We start from the raw sequence: 21,436 nt of genomic DNA on the forward strand, positions 1-21,436 counted from the left end.
TGGTACTGTGATAATTTTTCCATTCACGAAAAGTTAGTTCATGCAGTTCAAGTTCACTTTTCACATGGTCAGTGATTTGGGTTTAATTCCCATAATGACCAGTTCACATTTCTCTGCTCTGTGACTTAGCTGTGCGGTTATCTCATAGCTGTCTGCTCTTTAGTATGAGAGCATAAAGACAGGCAGCCATTTGGAAATGGGCGCCAGACTTCTCTGCTGAGTCGGTCACTAAGGGAAGCTGTGGTCATGGAATGGACATGCTCTCGAACTAGAATTTCTGAAAAAAAAAAAAAAAAAAAAAGAAAGCATCTTGTTGGCTCCACGAAGTTCAGGTTTAAGCAGGTTGGAGCAGATGGAGGTGGGGATATTAAGAACGAGCATCTGGAAGTGAAATCAATGGTAGCAGTGACTGACATGGGAGGCACTGGTTGTGTAGGATGTAAGGAGAACCAACAGACTGTGGGATCAGCAGACAGACAGCCTTCCTCTTGGACTTTGGAGTCGCACTGCCTGAGACACGTTGGGACTAGTACTGGGTAAAGGATGGATCCTGGGGAATCAGGCTTTCCTCCACCTGTGGCCCCTTTGCTTTATGGACTCCTGATCCTATCTGAAGTCACTGCTGGAAGGTCACCTTTCTTCAAAGAGGCATCTTGGTATTATGGTCTTTAGTAGAAAAGCCTCAATTTTAAGTCCAGTAGCAAAATTTGCCAGCTACGTGATATCGCTGCATCTTACTCCCTTCATCTCAAAAACAGGGCAGGTTGTAATAAGAACCCACATAGTGGTAGTGGGTAGGACAAGCCAAATGACCATTAAAACACAGTGAAAGTGAGAAAATGCTGCGCGCAAGGAAGGGTTTGTTTTTAAACCATTTGTCTGAGCATGGGCCCTTGCTTTACAAGTTTCCAGTGCTATCCTGAAACAAGCCTTCATTCCATTTGTGACTGTCTCAGGCCAGAGTCTCATCACAATCAATAGCTCATTGCCAAGCTTCTCAGGCTTCTGCCCCCCTCCCCTGGTATTCACCCTCCCTAACCTGCTATTGGAATGACACACGTAGGCCCTGCATGGTCTCCAAATTACCATACTCAATGGCTTCTTCTCAGTGGTCTTCCTCCTTGTCCTTCTCTGTGCTCACCAGTGACACTTTCTACTCTCTTCCTATGACATTCTCTCTGATTTTGACAATAGTGCACAGGTCTTGTTCTCCCCAAACCCCACCTCCAATATGCTATTGTGTCCTTTGGCATCATGCTGGTTGCCCATGAACATTCACATGCTGGTTGCCCATGAACATTCACCAACCCCAGCATGCTTGCTTCTTTATATCCCCCTCTATCCATGCCAATTTCCAACTCTCAACCCCAAACTGATGAGGCCTAATTCTGTGACTCTAGTTCAGAGTCCTGGCTGCATTCCCACTGTCTGCTGTGATGTTCTCCCTGGATCTACCATCAACCTCTGTAATATGTCCAAAATGGAGTGGATTTTCCTTGCCAAGAAGATCTTTCTTCCTTTTTACCAGTGGGTCATCCATTGCTGGGCTTTTGATCACCCAAGCTCCAGTCTTAGAGGGATCATTGGGTTCTTCCATCACACCTCAAGTGGTCACCAAGTGCTAGGATTTTATATCTGCAACATTTCGTCTTAGTTTTATTCATTTTATCTGCCATTCTCCTAGCTCAGATTATTACGTTTTCTGCATCACTGTTCTCAAACATCAATGTTCTTAAGAATCACCCAGGAATTTTATGAAAATGCAGATTCTGATGCAGAAAGGATGGAGTGGGACATTTCTGCTATGCTTCTGGGTGGTGTTGATGCCAGTCTTGATTATACCTTGAGAATAAGGTTCTAGATTATTCTAATCATGCAGAAGTGATCTCCTTATAGACCAGGGGTTCTGAAAGTATAGTCTCTAGACAAGTAATATCAACATCAACTTGGGAACTTGTCAGAAATTAAAATTCTCAGCCAGTCCCAGCCCTATCCAATCATATACTGAATGTTTGAACACATTGTTCAGATGTACTCTGGGTGATTCTGATGCCTGGTGTGAGGGCCACTGATCTAGACTTTACCTTTGCAACCACCATGCACCCCCAGAAAGTCTGCAAAGATGCTGTGAAAAATCTTCAGAGTTTCTGTAATATGGCTTTCAGGAGCCTCAACTTTGTTTGCAGCCTGACCTCTCTCTCTCTCCCCAAGCTCTCCTTCTTCCTCATTTTAAAATTAATTTTGTTGCACGTTGTGCCCTGTCCATTTCCCTATACTTCCCACATCTTTTTGGCTCATGTTCTTCCAGAAATGCTTCCATTATTGCTCATCAGAAGTCTATCCATTCTTTAAGTTCTAGCCAAACACTGTCTTCTTTTTGTGGTGTTCTCAAGTCCCCCAGCTGGGAGTGCATCCTTGTGCTCAGTTGCAACAAGCATTGCACTGAAGCTGTGGTTCTAACTGGGGCTGCTTGAGCCTCCCAGGGGATATCTTGGTAGTATCTGGAGACAATTTTGATTGTCACAACTGCAGATGGTGATGTTATAGGCCTCCAGTGGGTCGAGGCCAGAGATGCTGGTAAGTATCTCACCCTGCCTCCCACCTTTCCCCCAAAGGATTATTCAACCCAAACCCCAAGAGCGCATTGGTGGAGAAATAAGTCTGGAGCATTATGTGTATCTTCTACCATCTCTCCCAATGGCTGTCAGCACACCCAGGGTGACAGGTCTCTCTTATGTATGCATGTTCTAATAGAGTACCAGGCACATCATCGAAGCATTTGTCTTCATTTTATTGAGGAACCAAGCAAGGACATACTGTGAAAAAGTGTTCAATGTGTGATGCTAATGTAGCCATTGTTGGAGTTCACGTCAAGAATTCCATTGTCTTAACAGTGGATTAAACTCTCAAGACCCCACTTTGACCATTTCCTAGTGTGCTTTATTGGTTTGCTTATTATTATATTTTTTTTTTTTTTAGCTCCTCCTTCCTCTGTGGCTGATAAGACAGTAGGTGCAGCCTGGTGGCTTGTTGTGGAACTGACGGGAGACACGGAGGTCAAGTGTCTGCCTTGCCAGACCTGAACTGGGTGTTTGTATTAGTTCTCTGGTTTGGAGAAGAATGTGAGGTCATCACTTGGGAGCACAGTCATTGTTGTTTGTAAGTAACTGGAGGTCTTCGCCTCTCAACTTTGTAAGGCCAAGGATTGTCCCCACATCTCAGATCCTTCTTCTTGTTTAACTCTACATGTTACAAAACAGTATGTTGCCTTGAGAGGAGCTGATGTGCATAAGGTCTTCCAACGAGCTCTGTCCAAGGAATGGAGACCATCACATTTTAATGAAGATCCTGACCTGAGAGCTGCCACTTTCCCTTTGAAGGGACCGAATCATCAGTTGAAAGGAAATTGGTTCTCAAAGAGGAGCTGAAGTAAGTGGAAGAAACAAACCAAAGAAATTGAAATTTATTTTGCTATTGAATTTAACATTGCTTTTTTGATAACAGCTGTTTTCTGTAATATATGAATCTTGCTAGTATGAAATGGGTCATCAGTGGTTAACCTTCACCTAGTTGGCACCAAGTGTGATGCGACATTCTATGTCACCCTATTTCTTATAAACCTGTTTGATATTTTATTGTCAAACTCCCAATTGATAATTTGGATTAAAGCATGATGTGTGGTATGAAACCTGAATCAATATTAAAAGATCTTATTTTTAAATATTAATATCAGTCGAGGTGGCAATAGTTTAAGTATTCCTTTCATCAGTCCCTGGTGATCAAAACTCTCAAGTGAAAAAAAAATGGGTCTATTTTTCATACATAATGTCTAGATTTTACAACCTATTAAATGCATTGGGTGTATGTATATGGCCCACTACAGGGATTGAGAGGAAAAAATTTCTAGTTCCTTTTCTTCCTTACTTTTCATTGAAAAACACCATTCCCATCTCAGTAGAGAATTCAAGATCTGGAGGCTCTTGTAGACCCAAGAGGCAACTATTTGCAGGGGGCCAGGGGTGGGGTGGGGTGTTGGACCTGGTCACTTTAGTACCATGTAAACAAAAACAAAAGTTTCTTGCCACTGCAGGCTTTTATCCAATACAGCCCTTGTTAGGAATAACAAATCACCAGCTGATCAACCTTTATTACCAAGGGAGCCTGTGGGGGCTGTAGGTCATTTTGCAATTTATGTGACATCTCATCTATCTGTCTAGGATCTGTCTACCTACCTATCTCTCATATAGCTAGATCATCTATCACCTTCTATCAATCACTTCTCTCTCTTTATTTATTTGTGTGTATGTATATGTGTGTGGATGAAAATAAGAGGATTGCTTTGAATAACAGCAAACATTTTTCATTTTCTTCCTCCTACTTCTGCCTCTGAAGCCAGAGGCTCCCAGCTGAATTGGTCATCCCAGCCCCACACAATGTGCCATCAGAAGTATCATGGGCCGCAGAGGCATCTTTGGTCTTCCCAGGTCACAAATGCAGGGAAGGCGTGGACTCAAAATCATCAAGGAAACATGACATTTCTGCTAGAAGGACATTTTAGGACATGTGGTAATCCCCCTGTGCACAATCCAGCCAGGAAGGAGTCCCACTGTTTTCTTTTGGACAAGTTCAACGAGGTCATGCATGAGTCCTATCTGCCTTGATGAACTTCACTAGTTCGTTCTATGACACAAATGAAGTGGACACGTTGTTCCCAGTGCTGTAGATTTCTCTCTCTCCATGGGGGCTGGAACATTCCTGTGAGGGAACCCACCGAAACGTGGCGTCCTGGAGGAAACGATGCAACAAGGTCCCGCTTGCTGGTAATTTGTAGGAGAATTCATAGGTAAATTTCCATCTCTTGCTCTATTCAGGGAAATTAGCTTTTTGTTTGCAAAAACACACATGAGCAAAAAATCTTTTGATTGTTGTTAAATTTGGGGAAGGAACCGCTGATTTTGGACTTAGAGCTGAATTAAGCTGTGTAGCGTGAAGGGGAGCAAGTTTTAAAGGAAGATGGCAGCCAATTTCTTTTGTTATTTAATTTTTATTTTTTTCCAAGAACAGTTAACATTTACTTAGGCACCTATTGGCCTCAGTCACTTGCATCTAGAGAGCAAAGCTAATTTACCCACAGCCCGTGTTCTTTTAAATGGTTAGCCTTATTTCTTAGCTCTGTTAACCACTAGTCTAACATTAGCTTCAAGTTCAGTTTTAATAATCTAATCCATAATGGTCCACTGCTCCCTGCCACATGAACAAAACGTTTGGGGGTAATAAGGCGAGCAGTTTACATTTTCTGTTGATACTTCAAGTAATTGGCCCCAAAGTGAAATTATTGAGTTGGCCATGGTTTATTGTGTTCTGAGGGCATAAAACGTGGAAGGAAATGGACCTGTAGAAAGAGGTGGTATCCAAGAATGTGTGAAAGTGTGAAAATCCTATAACTTCACTTCAACTGGCCTAATATCCTGAGTCACTAGATGGTCAGAAAGTAGATGCAGCACAAGAGGAACAAACCGATGTACATTGATACCAAAAACCAGAAACAAAGCTTGTACAAGATGAACAGCGGATGAAATAGCTTCTATCAAAATAAAATCTCACACAGGTCCTTTTTACACATACGAGGACATACACACACCCACACGCGCACAGACACACAAGCAAGAATGTGTATTTTGTAAGATAGGTCCTTGGAAATAGACATTCTTAGCAAATATGGATGACAGATCAATTGTAATTTATTTTCTTTTAACACTGTATCATCATAAAGAAAACTGGTATAAATGAAAAAATCTATTTCAAATATCTACATCTAAAATTTTAGGCAGTGAAAAAGCACTTTGTTGACAAGGAGTGTGGAATGATGGATGTTAATTGTCAGAAACTGCTGAATGCCTTGTTTAGTTGCCACAAACAAATTCACAGATCAGAACGAACAATACTGCTAAATATTCCTTTTTTTCCCATTTTTTTTTTTGTTAAAACATACTGGGAGAAAGAAAAGAGAAGAAAAACTGGAAATCCATACATCTTTCAAAAGTTTGAAATCGAAGCAATATTTAGAACCGTAGATGAGGAAACACTACGCATGGTAGAATATACACGATGCGTTTTTCTCCTTTAATCTGTAATGTACATCAAATACTTTACAACAATGCATTAACAAAAGGCAAGAAACGTCTTGCTGTACAGAGGAACCCCAATGCAACTTGAAGCCTAGAATCACAACGGATGAAGAGAGAAAACAAAGCGTGAGAAGCCGTCCCTCTAACGTGTGTGAACTACGCCGCCCCTTGTGCTTAACGGTACCCTTCACGCCCTACCACCCCGCCCGTCTCCTCTGCTGCCTTCTGCCACGTTCAAGGCAAAGCACTTTTTTTTACACCCTACAGCTCCAACTAGAAAGGTGTTGTACAGTGTCCTGGTCAGGATCACTCCAGCTTCCTACTGACTTCCAAGCTAACGTTCGGTTCATTTAGCTTTCTAAAAGAGCTCGTAATAGGTCCTTACTGGTTATCACAGCCTTCCTACGGAACAGGCTTTAACAAACTAAATTTGCAGGGGGGAAAAGAAAAGCAATGTCTTGTGGTATGCATGCACATGCATTGTTCCCGGAGCGCCTCGCGCCGCCCGCTCCTCACACCCAGGAGTCGGGGGAGGCGGGGTAGTGGCTCGTTTCATAGTTCAGTTCACTGTAGGGACGGGCAGCTGAGTAGAAGTCGACATAGTTGCCGGTGGACTTGAGTCCCAGGTGCATGGTGTACTCACTGGCGGGAGGGCGATGGTGGACCTGGTCCTCGAAGAAGGACTCGTCGTAGTTTCTCGTGGAATTCTGAAATGGCTGGTAGGTCTCGTAGTCTTTCCTGCTGGGCTCCTGTGGGACTGGCTGTGCTGGAACCTGCACAGAAAAGAAGATCCACCTGGGCTGGTTCGCTCTCCCGGGACGCAGCCTCCCCATGCCCGAGGTGCTCGAGCCTCCCAGGAAGGCTGGGCCTCCACCCGCGCGACCGCCAGCACCGCGCGTCTGCAAACCCTGCGAGCTGCTGGTTGCCCTTCCTTTCAAAAGTTGGTTCCTGGGTCCACACGCCAGCATTCTTGCATAATCTTTATTAAAAATTATGATTAGGCTACAACAGACAGAACATGGAATTTGCCATTTTGACTGCTTTTAAATGGACAGTTTGGTGGCATTCAGTACATCTGCGGTGATGTGTGCCCATCACCAGTATCTGCTTCCAGAACTTTCATCACCTCACACAGAAACTTGACCCCTATGGAACATAACTCACCACTTTCCCCCTTGCTTCAGCCCGTGGAAGCTGTCATCCTGCATTCTGTCTCTGAACTTCACTACTCCAGACAACTCAGAGAAGTATTTAGTATGTGTCTTTTTGTGTCCAGCTTCTTTCCCTTACCAGAATGTCCTCAAAGACCATCCACTTTGTAGCATGGGACAAGATTTCATCCTTTCTTAAGGCTGAACAGTATTCCATTGTATCATTTCCCTACATTTTGTTTATCTGTTCATCTGTTGATGGCCACTTAGGTTGTTTGCTCTGTTGGCTGTTGTGAGTAATGCTATAATGAATGTGGGTACTCCGGTACCTGTTGGGAGTCCCTGCTTTCAGTTTTGGGGGTACGTATTTAAAAGAGGCATTGCTGGACCCTTTGTTTTTTTATTATTAACATATGATGTATTATTAGCCCCAGGGGTACAGGTCTGTGAGTCACCAGGTTTACACACTTCCCAGCACTCACCATAGCACATACCCTCCCCGATGTCCATCACCCAGCCACCCTCTCCCTACCCCCTCCCCCCGGCAACCCTCAGTTTGTTCTATGAGATTAAGAGTCCCTTATGGTTTTTCTGGACCCTTTGTTAATTCAGTGTTTAACTCTTCAAGGAATTGCAGAACTGACTTAAGCGCTGGACTTTTTGGCTACATAATCTGTTTTAAATGGAAGAGGACAGACTAGAAGCGCAGAACACGAGGGGTTGATTTTCCTTTCCTGCATTGCTTTCTTACACCTAGGCGCTGCAATCCCAGACAAAGAGACAATGAAGATGTACAAGGTCTAATGGTCACTTGGGGATCGTCCTGCCGGCGCAGTGGGCTGTGATCAATACCTCCCTGGAGGACGGAGGCTTCCCACTGGTAGGGCCATTCCATCACACTCACCTCAGTGAGCAGGAAGCGTAGCCTCAAAAGGATATGCAGAAAAGCACATGATGAAAAGAGGGCCTCCACTCCAAATATAACATACTCCGAAGGACTGACATGTTTCCCAACTTGGTTTAATTAAGAATTGATTGAATTTGAGACTATTGTGGGATTATGAAGCTCTTGGTTGGCAGAAAGGGGCCTTCAGGATTCTACGGTGATCCTCAGCCCACCCCTACTCCTTGTTTTCCCTCTTGTCCTTCGCACATTGCTCTCTGATGTCAGGGGCCTTGAAAGGCTAAAGGGGTCACAGGAGCCTCTGAGATATGTATGGTCAAGAATTAGTTCCCTCTGCTTGGTTTTAAGGACAGTAAGACCAAGAGTGTTCATGGCTGACAATTAGCACTTATATGTGGGGGCTCTGGATATCCTCTGGGGTCCTTTTTTTTTTTTTTTTTTAAAGATTTTATTTATTTGTTTGATACAGAGAGACAGAGAGAGAGGGAACACAAGCAGGGAAAGCGGAAGAGGGAGAAGCAGGCTCCCTGCTGAGTGGGGAACTGGATGTGGGGCTCGATCCCAGAACGCTGGCATCATGACCTGAGCCAAAGGCAGACACTTAACGACTAAGCCACTCAGGTGCCCCTGGGGTCCCTTTTTAAGCACCGTGCCTCTAACGTAAGCAGAACCACCTCCCCCCACCCCGCCCACAGCTAGATCATACAGTCATGCATGAAGCTCTGCTCGTGGCAATAATTGGGGAAGAGGTCTGGTGTGAATGATGGGACGCTCCTAATGAAACACGATTTGATCAGCTCTGAGCAGATTCAGTAATTCCCTATTAATTTAACTAAGGCTTAGCATGGAAATGTCCTATAGAAATTGGTCCTAGTTAATAGGTAATGATTTGTAATTAGCACGTTGCCTGTAAATGAATGCTTCTAATGACCCGCACATAATTCTTCTCTCAAGTAAGTGAAACTCCCTCTTTTACATGTAATTGATTTATACTAGTAATTGACCTGTTCTTCAAAGAAGTGGTGAACTTCATCCGAGCTGCCCCCCACTATGTCCCACACTTCCAGTTAGCGGAGGGTGATGAGTGAGGTGTCGGGCCACCTGCAAAACATCTGTTAGCTGAGGAGCTTGGCCATGAGAGGGACATTTGGAATTAATCTTTAGCGTCTGTAATTAAACAAGACCAGGTATATGAAATTACTTGGCTAGGCTGAGGTGCCCTGTGCTGTTCTTTGAAGAGCCGGGTGCTATGCTGAACGGCGCTCCAACAACGAGTTGCAGCTGAAGCAATGAGCATACAGAGGGCTGGAGCTGGGTGGTTTAGAAAAATCACGTGGGAAGGAGCTAGTGTCTGCTGTGTTTCTCTGTCAGTGGGCACTATACCCAACACTTTAACAGATTCTTCTTATGTTCTGACTATTTAAAGGTTAAACAATATGTAAGTATATATGTGTATATATATGTACATTTACTTATATGTTTGTATGCACGTATGTAAGCGCATCTGTCATCTGTATCTCCTTTCCTTCCTCCCTCTTTTCTCTATCTTCCTATCCAACCATCAGCCCATCCATCCATCCATCCATCCATCCATCCATCTGTCTGCCTATCCATCCATCCAATCCCCCCTTTATAGATGACAACACTGAAGCTCAGAGAGGTAAAGAAACTTGTCCAGGATGTCATAGCTAGAGGGGTTGTGAGACCGGAATTTGAACCCGTGTCCGGCCGACTCTGAAGTCCACATTCTCTCTACCACATGAGCACAGTTTCAGTGGAGCCAAACTGGCTGATCCTCAGGGGGCCAGCCTCACTGGGTTGACTCCAGGCTCTATAATAAGAAGGGAGACCAGTGGACAAGGGAACCCTAGGAGAGCTCTCACTTCGCTATGTCGGTCTCAGTGGCTGGGGGTGGGGAGGTCTGCGGGGGATATCACTTGCAGGCTCATGGCTCTCCCCCACAGTGGCTGCTTCTTTCAGGCATTTGCATGACATGTTTCAAATTTCTCTCTGGTTGGTAGATGTCTTTAGGTTGGGCAAAAGCTTATTTTAATCTCTTACCTTGAGGAATTGCCTTTTCAGTTCCCCTGTATTGGTTGTAAAGTCTCATGTCAACCCCTTCTGAGGTTTAGTCCTGCAGCTCTGAGAGCGTGTGAGAGCAGACTCTCCAGGACTGGGTGACAGGTACCACCACTGTCTGGAGGGATTGAATTCACTCCCTGGCCTCCTGGTGTAGATGTTCACTGTGGATGTACATTTGCATTGTAGGAATGTTGGCTGTATTCAAAATTAGATAAAATGCTCTCAAATATAAACCCTGCTTTTGGAGGAGCTAAAAATAAATGCATTTTTAATGTTCCACTGTTCGCATAAAGCAGATTTCTATGAAGGAAGCAGAACAAGGTATAGCAGGGGTATATTCCGAATTTGCGTGTCTACCGTGGTTCAGAGAAGCCCTGACATACCCAAGGAGCCTGAGGCTGTTGCCTGCTTTTGCCTTAAGGCAGCATCCTTTTTGGGGTCGGAGGTGCAACCAGTCAGCTCACGTAGGGATACTGGCTGGGGTCTATGTTCTTGGCACTCGGTCCTATGACTCCTGCTCCCATAAAGTCATCACTATTGAACTTTTTCCCCAAAAGTTGGATGTTTAGTTTAAATTAGGAAGGACCCTGCCACTTCTCTACCCCTCACTACCCACACACAGAAAACTGTGTTTATTCCTCACTGGGTTTGCCTACAAACTGGACTGATCACTAGTACAGGAAAACAGCTGCCCATTATAGATCTTCAAACTTCACCATAGGCCAAAAGCTGAAGACTCAGGCTGTTAATAGACAATGAAAAAGGTCACGAGGTAAGGACTCATGGTTCTCAGAGTCTAGTCCCGAGACCAGCAGCTCAACATCACCTGGAAGCTTTTTAGAGATGCAAATTTCCTCATCTCTGGGGACAACTTTACCTGCCCTGCCCACTTGGCAGTGAAACTGAGGACACCAACCAGGACCTTAAGATGCTGTTTGATATAATAATTTGATGGTTGTCATCAAAACACCAAACCCCTTTATCTCTAGTTTATGAACACAAAATTCTGTTGCTAGATATGGTTATCTACATTATAACTAAGTGACAGATATAGTTGAACACGTTTTCTTTATAAGTAGGGGATAAACTAGTAGAAGGTCAGTTGGATTTGGGGGGTATTGAGGTAGTTAACTCTTAAAATGACGCCTGCAACCAGCTGATTGGAGGCCTACAAACTGAGGACCATGAACCTTACTTCACACCCATGGCTGTTTCCTCTAGGAATGCCGAGGCTCAGAACTCAATGAAAATGAGGCAGGAGTCCCAGGTGGGGTCATGGGCAGTACTGCAGCTGAGTAGCTTCCTGGCTCCCTTTCCACTGCATCATGGAAAGCCTGGCTCCCAGTTATTGCCCTGGACCCTCACTTGGCCACTGCATTCTGGGTTGGGGCCTCGTTCCCAGCTCTCACTGCCTTTGTCTCCTCTTGTACGCCTACCTCAAGCCTGTTTCCTTCAGTGCAATGCTTCTTCTTGGAGATGAGTTGCTGTCCAGCCTCCTCTATGAAGCTGGTCAGGCCCAGCTAGGGACCAAGTCAGCCAGGAGACGAGCCCTCAGCAGGCATCAAGCACTGAAATGGAATGGACCCTGGCACGCCCCTCCTGGTTAGATTGTTCAAGCTGGTCTTTTACTAGCTGTGAGGTTGGGAGGTCATTTTTAACCTGGGAAAGTGCCAAAAACGAAAGCATTCCATAAATCTAAAGTGTTGGCCCTGCCCACATGGCCAGAAAATCTAAATCATGAAGGCTGTGTACAAGGTTGTCTCTAGAACTGCCCAGCTGGAAGAGAACCACATCTCCTCCTCTTTCGAATGGTTAGGGTGGTCATACCTTCCAGATTCCCAGCAAGGAGAGCTAAAAGGAGGGCCAGAGTTGATTCCAGTAACCAACCAGAGTGGCCTGCAGTGTCATAAGGATTTACTTGGAACTTGTTTTAGGGAAAAACGAGATCTTTCAAAAGGATATTTTTAAATGTTGCTTGATATTAGAATGGGGTTAATAGTCCACTCATCTACTTCCCTCTGCTGGACTGCTCAGGGAATAATGATGGCCCTGAGCTATCACCTTGGAGCTCAGCTCAACTGGTGGCCTGCCAGGAGCATCTCCCCTGTGTTGACAAGGGGCGCCAAGCCTGAACTCCATCCAGGCTGGGCTTCCCAGCATTTGCTTGGGGCACCGTGGCCTTGACAATCCCCACTGAGTCTGAGTACACTCTGGGGCACCCTGGGGAAAAGGCCACACTAGGTTGTGCTTACTCTCCCGGCAGGGATGCCATCTTAGCGCATTAATTTCAATTTGCTTAATTGTTCATCATAGGCTCAGGTAAAAAGAATGCGCCCCTTAGAGCCACTGGGGGACCATCTTATAAATCTAGATTGCAGGCAGTCGTAAGGAAACGAAAGTAAGCCATCCTGTAAGTTGCCAGGGACCTCTGGGCCACACCTGCGCATGTCTTCACTGCCAACGACAGTGGAATCCAGGGAGAGAAAGGCTGATATAGAATAAGCCAATTCTTGGGATGAGCTTCTCTCAACCTGCAGAGACTAAAGACTACTCCTACACTCTTGGATGCAAAGTCAGGGTCCGATCACATCCTGACCAATATCTTTTAAGGGGTATAGACAATTCTCACTGTACCTGGTATTTACTAAAAGAGAAAGGTTGGTTTTCATAATTGAAATTGGCATTTCCCATATACTTTGTTCCCTTTTTCCTTTGTGTTTGAGCCGGCATGTTGATATGCAGATTGTTGCTGGCCACCCCTGGTGAGCACTTGTCTAGCGCTCTTGCACTTATTTATTTATTCATTGACCTCTTTGCTTTTAGCAAAGACCAGAACTGAGGGAGGTGAAGTAGATGTTAGCAACGTGTCAGGCAGGCCATGGGGCCTGGGCTTTCACCAGGGGCTTGCAGACACCACCAGATGTCTTCCAGAGTGGCTGCGTATGGCCTGGAACATTCAAAGCAATGGCATCACCCCTCTACCTACTACCATTTCTCCTGTTGATGAGTGATCAGAAAAAAAGGTAATTTAAGGTCGAGGAGATACTCTCCATGTCCTCCTCCTTCCTCTCTTGGAAATAGTCCTACACAAGATACTCTATCTACTAGGAGCAGGTCCCTTTCCTTTACAAAGACGCTGCCCAGCCAGGTGTTGAGAAATGTTAAAAACCAGCACATTTCCCCCCATGTTTACTGTCCTCTGGTCACTTTGATCAAACAAACAGCTTTCAGATGTATCTTTCTGCCCAACTTTCCTGACACAAGGAGGGAATCTAGAGCATCTACAGAAGCCAGCTCTGGTGGTGGTTACCGGCAGCCAACAGTTATGAGGAATGCCTGTCTTCCTGTAGTGACCACTACAAGGGACAAACAAATGAAGTTATCAATCAAGGAGGCAGCCGTGGCTGTGCTGCTTGCTTCTACAGCTCCCACAAAACCACAGAGAGAGAGAGAGAAAAAAAAAAAAAGAGCCTCCAGTGAATGCTTGCCAAAGAAGACAAACACACACACACTTAGCTCAGTTCTTGAAGGGGCTACTCTTAGCATTCCTCAAACTGGAACATGTACACGAATCACCTAAATGTCTTGATGAAAGGCAACTCTGATGCATTTGTTGCATCAGATAGATTAGGGGTAGTTCATCATAGGCTCAGGTAAAAAGAATGAGATTTTCTCGGACCGAGAAAAATCTCTTCCAACAAGCTCCTTTGGGGGCACTGATGCTGCCAGTCTCCCCAACTAGACTGAGCGACAAGGCACTCCTCAATACGCCCATTTAGTTGTTCACTCTTGAACGTGTCATCTCTGTTTTATTAGTAACTATCACATGTAATGACTGCTTTCCTCCAAACAAGACCTGGCTGGGTTACGGAAGCAAACGAATCCCTGTCTAGTAATCACACAACATTATCTAGACACCAGACTCTTCCACTCATGTATTTGAGCTTTTTGTTTTGGATCATAGTAGACAACTTGCTTGCTACCACCCAACGAAGTGAGTGGCTGTAGTGAAATCAAAAACCATTTTTAAATTTGAAGCCATTCCAGTGACTGCCGGGACCCCACGCACACATGCTGTGGCAAATGTGAGTGGGACAGCAGCAGGGAATGTTATTTTCTTTTTTCAGTCCTTTACGTAGGCTATGTAGGAGCTAATTTTTTTTTTTTCCCAATTCCAGGATATTTCACGCGAGTCAAAGGGGAAAATGGACCCAAACGTGCCCGTCTCCTCTACCTGGTTATGTTTGATGTCTTCAGCGGGCGCACCATAGGAATTCCTGTACAAAGTTGAAATTCCAGTGTTTTGAGCTGAAAATGGGGGAACAAAGAGGGAAAGAAAAAGTATTAGCAAAGAAGACAAGGTTTCAAGTGAGGAATAATGGTGATCGGGGCAAGTTCTTGCCCTAACAGAGCTTGGTTTCTCGGGGTGCATTCCAAGGGCCATGGCACGTGGGAGAATCCCTTGGCTCTGGACTCTTCATTTTATATGCAGATATAAGAAAGAAGAACAGTTAAAGGTTCTATCAAATCCGCATAGCCCGGGAGTCTCTTGCAGTCACGTTTAGACTGCACACAGGGTTGGGCCGGTCAGCAAACAGATGGGAAGCTTGCCAGGATTCTCATATCTTTCTCTGGTGAGAACCAGCGGCTAATAAAAGCTTGTCTCCCGCACGGAGGCACGCAGGCATCTTTATGAGCGACTTAGAGTTGAGCTGGAGAACGACAAGAATGAAATTTCTAATTTGGGCTCACAGAGTGCTTAATCATCACGCAGACAGTTCATTTCTCAAAGGCCCAAAGGCCGGGCAGGAAGCACCATCGGCATCTGTCCGGCACGCCTCGGGGGCTGCAGCTCTGGAACCCAGCTAGACACTGGGACAGGAGCCCCCCCCCCCCTCTCTTGAGACTGGCCTGCAGGCTAGCTAAAAGGAGGGAAGGTCTGCTCTGCTGGCCAGCAGCTTTCAAAGGCGCGGGCAGGGTTTGCCCCCTACCTCCCCTAGAATCTTCAGGTTCAGGCCATAGGCCCAGAGGAAGGGCCCAGGATGCCACTCCCCTCATAATCATTTTTATGATTAAAGAATGTTCTGGAAAGAACTAAGTGTCAGTGGGGGTATAAAACACTCCAGAAACTAAGAAAGCCTTATCTTTTGCTTCCAATGTCTACGGAATGGTAAACTAGGCTGACGCACCCTAGCTACTTTCTTACAGACACAGTTCCTGGAGACACAAGGTCAGTAATATCGACCACTCCACCCATGACTATTAATTCAAGCACCTAACTCCTGTGCAGGAAAAGTCCTCTTGGAAATCTGTGCTTAAGAAAGTGAGAGCTGAGGGCCCATTCTGAATTTTAAAGGCCCCCCTGACATCTCCTCTGGTTGGGTGTGCGTAGCTCCTGTCTGCATTTTTCCCGGACCCCTGCCAGCTACACAATCTTCCCTGACAGCTCACCGACCCTGCTCCTCCACCCTCGCCGTGGTACTACCTTGGTGGTGAGTTCGTTCTTTTGTCTACCTCACGTGGCACCTCCCTTCACCTACGACAGCAGATGTACCGGGACGTCAGAAATCGGTCTGGCCTGCCACCTTCACCAGTACATTTGGTCTGGGACAGCACCTGGCCTCGGCAGATGCTCACAGAGTCAGGGCTTTATTTGCTGAGGCAATGAGTGAAGCGTAACCCTGAGAATATATGTCCTCAGCATTGCCATGTGCTGATGAAAAATGTCATTGCAAGGTGAAATTTTGTGGTTTTCTCTTTTCTGTTACTTGGAACAAAATGCATTTTTTTATTTGCCGGAACATGCACTGTTAGACCCTTGTGCTCCTCTCTCTGTCTCCTTAGAAACTAAAGAGGCTTCTATTAGAAGTTCTTCCCTCCTGCCCTTTGGTCCACTTCACCTGTTTAAGAGAGGGTGTGTAGCCAAGATTGAACTTGCGGCTTTTGCAAACACATGAAGCCGGTGTCTTCATGGACACTCTGCTCTTGTACGTCTGACCAAGAGGACACATGTAAGGAAATGCCTTACTTCTTTTGCATAAGCCCCGATCTCCAATTGAATCAACACGCGGAAGATGAGAATGGCTTTAATAAGGCATAAGAGAGACTGACACCAACGGGCTAGACCATTTGATGTAAAGGCATCTGGGAAGCTCAGATGGGAGGGCAAACTCCCCTGGGTGAATTTTAAAGTCAGGCCGTGTAGCTGCTGGGATCACACAGCCCTTCCCTGATGCAAGCTTCTGAACACGTAATGTTCCCGGGGAATCATGACCATGAGCAATAGCTCTCGTCAGCCTGCATGCCTGAATGAACAGCTGATTCTGGCCTTCTGAGGGCTCCACGATGGCAAGAGAACACTAAGGGGAGAAGGCATTTTGAAAGATTCTGTCTCAGCTAGATAATGAATCCAGAAAAGGTGAGTGGGGGAAGCCTGGCACAAAAAACCTAGTTGGATCTGCATGTCTAAGGGCTCAGTAGAGGAGATTCAAACCCAGCAAGAACCTGCTCTCCCTTTAAGCCGTCCCACATGGTGTTTTGAGGGTGAAGCTTCCCATGACTTTCCCATAGCTGAGGGAGCGTTTTCTTTGGGGGGAAATGGTAGGACATCCTCTGATTTCTTAGAAAAGGGAGACAGCAGTTTTCAGGTATTTTTCAATGTACTATATGGTAAGTGTCCCCCGGATATTTGTGAATGGTAACAAGTACTGCTACTGCTCTTGATGTGGAGGACACAAGAAATCTGATGTGCATGTCAACGCTGAAATGATGGGCATGTGCAAAAGTGCCATGGGGCCGGAGCTGGCCATTCATCCTTTCCATTCCTGTGCGAGATGGGGGCTTCCACCGGTTAGCTGGGTGCTTATTCATGCCAGTGTGGAAGGTAGTAAGTAGACACCTCCTCCATCACCAACTCCTCCAGCACCAACTGTTCCTCCACCATCACCACTTCCTCCATCATCACTACTTCCACTATCACCACCTCGGCCATCACCTCCTCCACCAATACCGCCGCTAACTTCTCCATTACCACCTCCTCCATCACCACATTTTCCACCACCTCTCCCATCATCATTGTCTCTTCCATCACCATCAGCACCTCCTTCATCACCAACTCTACCTCCACCATTACCACCTTCACCATCTCCTCCATCTCCTCCATCACCAACATCTCTTCCATCACCTTCTTCACTATTACCTTCTTTATCTCCTCCATCACCACCTCTGCTATCACCTCCTCCACCAACTCTACCTCCACAGTCACCACCTTCACCATCTCCTCCATCATCATCACCATCTTTCACCATTACCTCCTCCATCATCACCGCTTCTATGTCCACATCGCCACCTTCACCTCCTCCATCACCACCTCCACCATCACCATCTCCACCTCTTCTGTCACCTCCTCCACTATCACCTTCTTCACCTCCTCCATCACCACCTTGGCCATCACCTCCCCCACCCCACCAACTCTACCTCCACAGTCACCAACTTCACCATCTCCTCCATCATCACCACCACCTTCTACCATCACCTCCTCCACCATCACCACTTCTACTTCCACATCACTGCCTTCACCTCCTCCATCACTTCCTCCATCACCACCTCCACCATCATCAGCTGCACCTCTTCTATCACCTCCTCTGCTATCACCTTCTCCAACTCCTCTATCACTTCCTCCACCATCACCACCTCTACCTCCACCATCATTTCCTTCACCCCCTCCATTATCTCCTCCACCTCCATCACTGCCTCCACCATCACCAACTCTACCTCCGCCATCACCACCTTCACCATCTCCTCCATCATCACTGCCATCTTCTACCATCACCTCCTCCACTACCACCACTTCTACTTCCATGTCACCACCTCCTCCATCACCATCTCCACCATCTCCACCATCACCTCCACCATTCTACCACTACTTCCACCATCATCCCCAACTTCACTACCTCCACCACCAGCAACACCACCACCATCTCCACTATATCACCTCCACCACTACGATCACTACCACCAACACAGTAGATAATAACAACTGACTTTTACACAGTACTCGTTGGCTTAAAGGGAACCTTACTGTATACACATATGTTCAATGTTTTTTCAGGCTTGCTAGGTGATCATTAGTGTAGTTTTGAATTCCTTTTTTTTTAATTGCTTTTTTAAAGTAAGTCAGAGCAAAGATGCTTAAGCCTCTTAAATAAGTGCAAAAAGTGACATATATCTCAATACTGGAATTATCAAGATCCCTGTCATTAAACATCTAGAAACAGGTCAGATTTTATTTTTCAGTCATTATGTGTGCCTGGCATGATTATGTACCAGTGGAAATATGCCAACAGAAACACTCCCACATTCAAAAGCCTTTTGAGTGATTTTACTGGGCAAGAGAGAAAAGTTACATAACAATTCAGTCAACTTCAGAATTGTTTTTGTAATTGTAATCTCAACTGGCTATCCCAGAGTGCCAGCAATGTGGCTACTGGGGGCGATCATAATTGCAGAATGAATGAACTAAGGGAATTGGGTGTCACTACTCCAGAGTAACTGGTACAAATTAGATTCTCTGCTGAATGTGTTGACTCTAGGGACTCGGCATTCAGCTTCCCAGCTTCCTCTGTTCATGCTTGTCTACAATAGGGGCAACACTGAAGGCAGGAAAAACAGTGAATAAGAATAATAAGGTATGTTCTGTGTAATGAGTGCAGACGTGAGGCTGAGACATTCCCTGGGAGGTGTATACGTGGAGGGCAGAGTGCTGACCCTGTGCACCAGGAATGTCTTGTTTACTGTGCTTTTCTCTCTTGCAGTCATGCAGAGCTAACATGGAAAACACTGCCCTGGGGGTAAACGCATTTACCATTAGAAAAATGTATCTTAAATGGCCTGGGACTGGAAAACATCTTAATAAATCATCCAATTTTTTTCTCTTCTGCTTCCCTGTAGGTCTACACCTAAATAATACTTGAGAAACTAAAACTTTTAAGATCCTCTTGATGAGAAGGTCTCAGTGTCTGTTCAGGATTATGGCCTTCATACTTCCCAGGTTCATGAACAGCCTCATCTGGCTATGTTCTGTTAAAACCCTATTCCTCATGGTCTATTTTCATGAGAGACCCATCCACACTTCCACGTGGCAGAGAAGGCAGTGGAATCCCTATTAGAGAGCCTATTGGCTCTGAAAACTCGGCTTTCAAGGCATAACCCCCCTACACCAATACCCCCAAGTCCTGCTTCTTGGAGGAAGGGAGAAACCCGGGCAGGGGAAGTGTATGGAAAGCAAGGAAGGGATGATGAATGGGAACAAGGAGAGTCGCAGAGAACAGAAAGGAGTCGGGGGCAAGGCTGGTTATTAGAAAGGCTGGGCAGCGCATGTTGCATGGGTGGCAATGGGTACCGATTTTGGCCTTGCTGGAGTCACAGTTGATGAGGAAGGAGAGACAAGGGGTATGACTGGGGTAGTGAGGGATGGAGGGCACAAGACCTCAACGCATCCATACAGAAACTGCGATTATTGGTTCTCATGAATCTCTTTGGGGGTCTGTCATGATAAAAGATGGGTTTCATGTCAAGAAGAGAAAATGTCTCAGCAGGAGTTCTGTGGGCCCTGGAATTCTTTTTTTTTTTTTTTTTTTTTTTTTCATTCTTTTCCCCTCGCTTCCCCTTCTGTTCTCATCCATTTTCCCTTCCTTCTATTCACGATGGCCAAGCTTGGCTACGGCGCACCCACCATCTTGAATCCTCCCCACTCCAGATTATGGCAGCTAAGAAGAGCTCTAGCGTGACTCCTCTTTCTAATTTGAGGGAACATTATGAGCGGGGCAAGCAAGAAGGAAAGGGGGAGGTGAGAGGGGAAAGACAGAATGAAGTGTGCATAGAGAACATTTTCCCTCAGTTATTTTCAGGTATGAGACACTCCGCTTTTATTCCTCTGGCTTAACCTCCCTGCCCCCAATTCCTGAGACTCCTTGCTGTCAAGCTCTCAAGTGAGCTGCTAGCTGCTCAGTCCCGCTGAGCTGCTGAGCGTGACTTGGAGTCTCATGTCCCAGCCCTCGGCCCTGTCCCAGATCACGTCACCAGCTCTGAGGAGGAGAGGCACATACACGGTCACGCTCACCTGTCATGGTGTCTTTCCTGGAAGTGTGTTCTCCTGTAGTTCCGTGGTAAGTGGCATTGCTGCCAGTGGATTCATAGTCTGTTTTCCTTTCTTTGAGGCTGATCATTTCCCGAGGTGAAGCTGGGGCACTTGCTACATAAAGAAATCAAAAGGAAGACCTTCTGTGTCTCATTCCACAGCCTGGATAGCTTTCCGCACAAAGAGCTAAGGTCACGAAGACACATGGCTCAACCTGTACCAGTGTGTGTACGCGGACCTGCTGGTTCTTTCTTCTTTGGGCTCTTGTCTTTACCCCTTCCCGAACTCCTTGTCATTCAGTGCTTTGCAGTGAAGGGGGCACTCGGCTTGGGAGCTGGTAATTAAAGACTATCTCCTGGGGTCATCTTTCTTAGGAAGGTATTCTGATGGGGAAATGACCCACCGAGAACGGGACAGTTTGAAGAATGAGATCAGACTTGTTTTCTTTATTTCTCTTTCTCTGCTCTGCTCTTCTCTTTCCCTCCCTTCCACTCTCCCCTTCTCCCCTTGCTTCTTTTCTTCCTTTGTTCCTTTGTAAAAATCAGATGTGTTTCAGAGGAGCTGTTACTGATTTTGGAGAATCCCTGATTAAAATAAATGCAGTCTTGCTTGAATACTGAGTGACCCAGAAACTGTCCTAAAGGAAGCCAGATGAACACCTAGGATGTTTTGTGGGGCTGAAGTCACCCAGCCTGCAAAGTTCAGCCCATGGCGCGGGCTGGGCAGGGCGTGCAAAGAGCTCGCTCCCCAATGAGCTGTCCCTGATGAATGTCCCCATCAATCTCTCCCCAACACCTAGCACCCTGGCCACTTGCTGCCTATTGCACCCGGGGAGGGAGCCCCATCTTCTCTTTAGGTCCCTGTCATTAAGTTTAGTATCTTCTATGAGCAAATCCCTATGCTAGACACTGGGGAAAAGAAACATGGATCATGTCACTTTCTGAACTTGTGGAGGACAGGAAACGGACATGCAAATCAACAGAAGCGGGGGAGGAGGGGATGGACAGTAGTACACATTGTGGCCACGGCTGGC

The 21,436-nt window shown here is 45.9% G+C and overlaps 1 protein-coding gene across 3 annotated transcripts in view; it reads right to left on the reverse strand.

The window, feature by feature from the left end:
- Positions 1–5,028: 5,028 nt before the first annotated feature.
- Positions 5,029–21,436, reverse strand: part of CTNND2 (catenin delta 2) — a 900,906-nt gene continuing 884,498 nt past the window's right edge. For all 3 annotated transcript variants that reach the window (XM_045082021.1, XM_045082022.1, XM_045082023.1), the window contains 3 exons: positions 20,386–20,517; positions 14,500–14,573; positions 5,029–6,901 (listed from right to left, as the gene is read on the reverse strand). In XM_045082021.1, the coding sequence (XP_044937956.1) occupies positions 6,641–6,901; positions 14,500–14,573; positions 20,386–20,517 (467 nt within the window). In that variant the 3' untranslated portion in view covers positions 5,029–6,640. The remainder of the gene's footprint in view (positions 6,902–14,499; positions 14,574–20,385; positions 20,518–21,436) is intronic.

Source organism: Mustela putorius, unplaced genomic scaffold (genome assembly GCF_011764305.1).
Source record: "Mustela putorius furo isolate JIRA1106 unplaced genomic scaffold, ASM1176430v1.1 tig00000589_pilon_pilon_pilon, whole genome shotgun sequence".
NCBI lineage: Eukaryota > Metazoa > Chordata > Mammalia > Carnivora > Mustelidae > Mustela > Mustela putorius.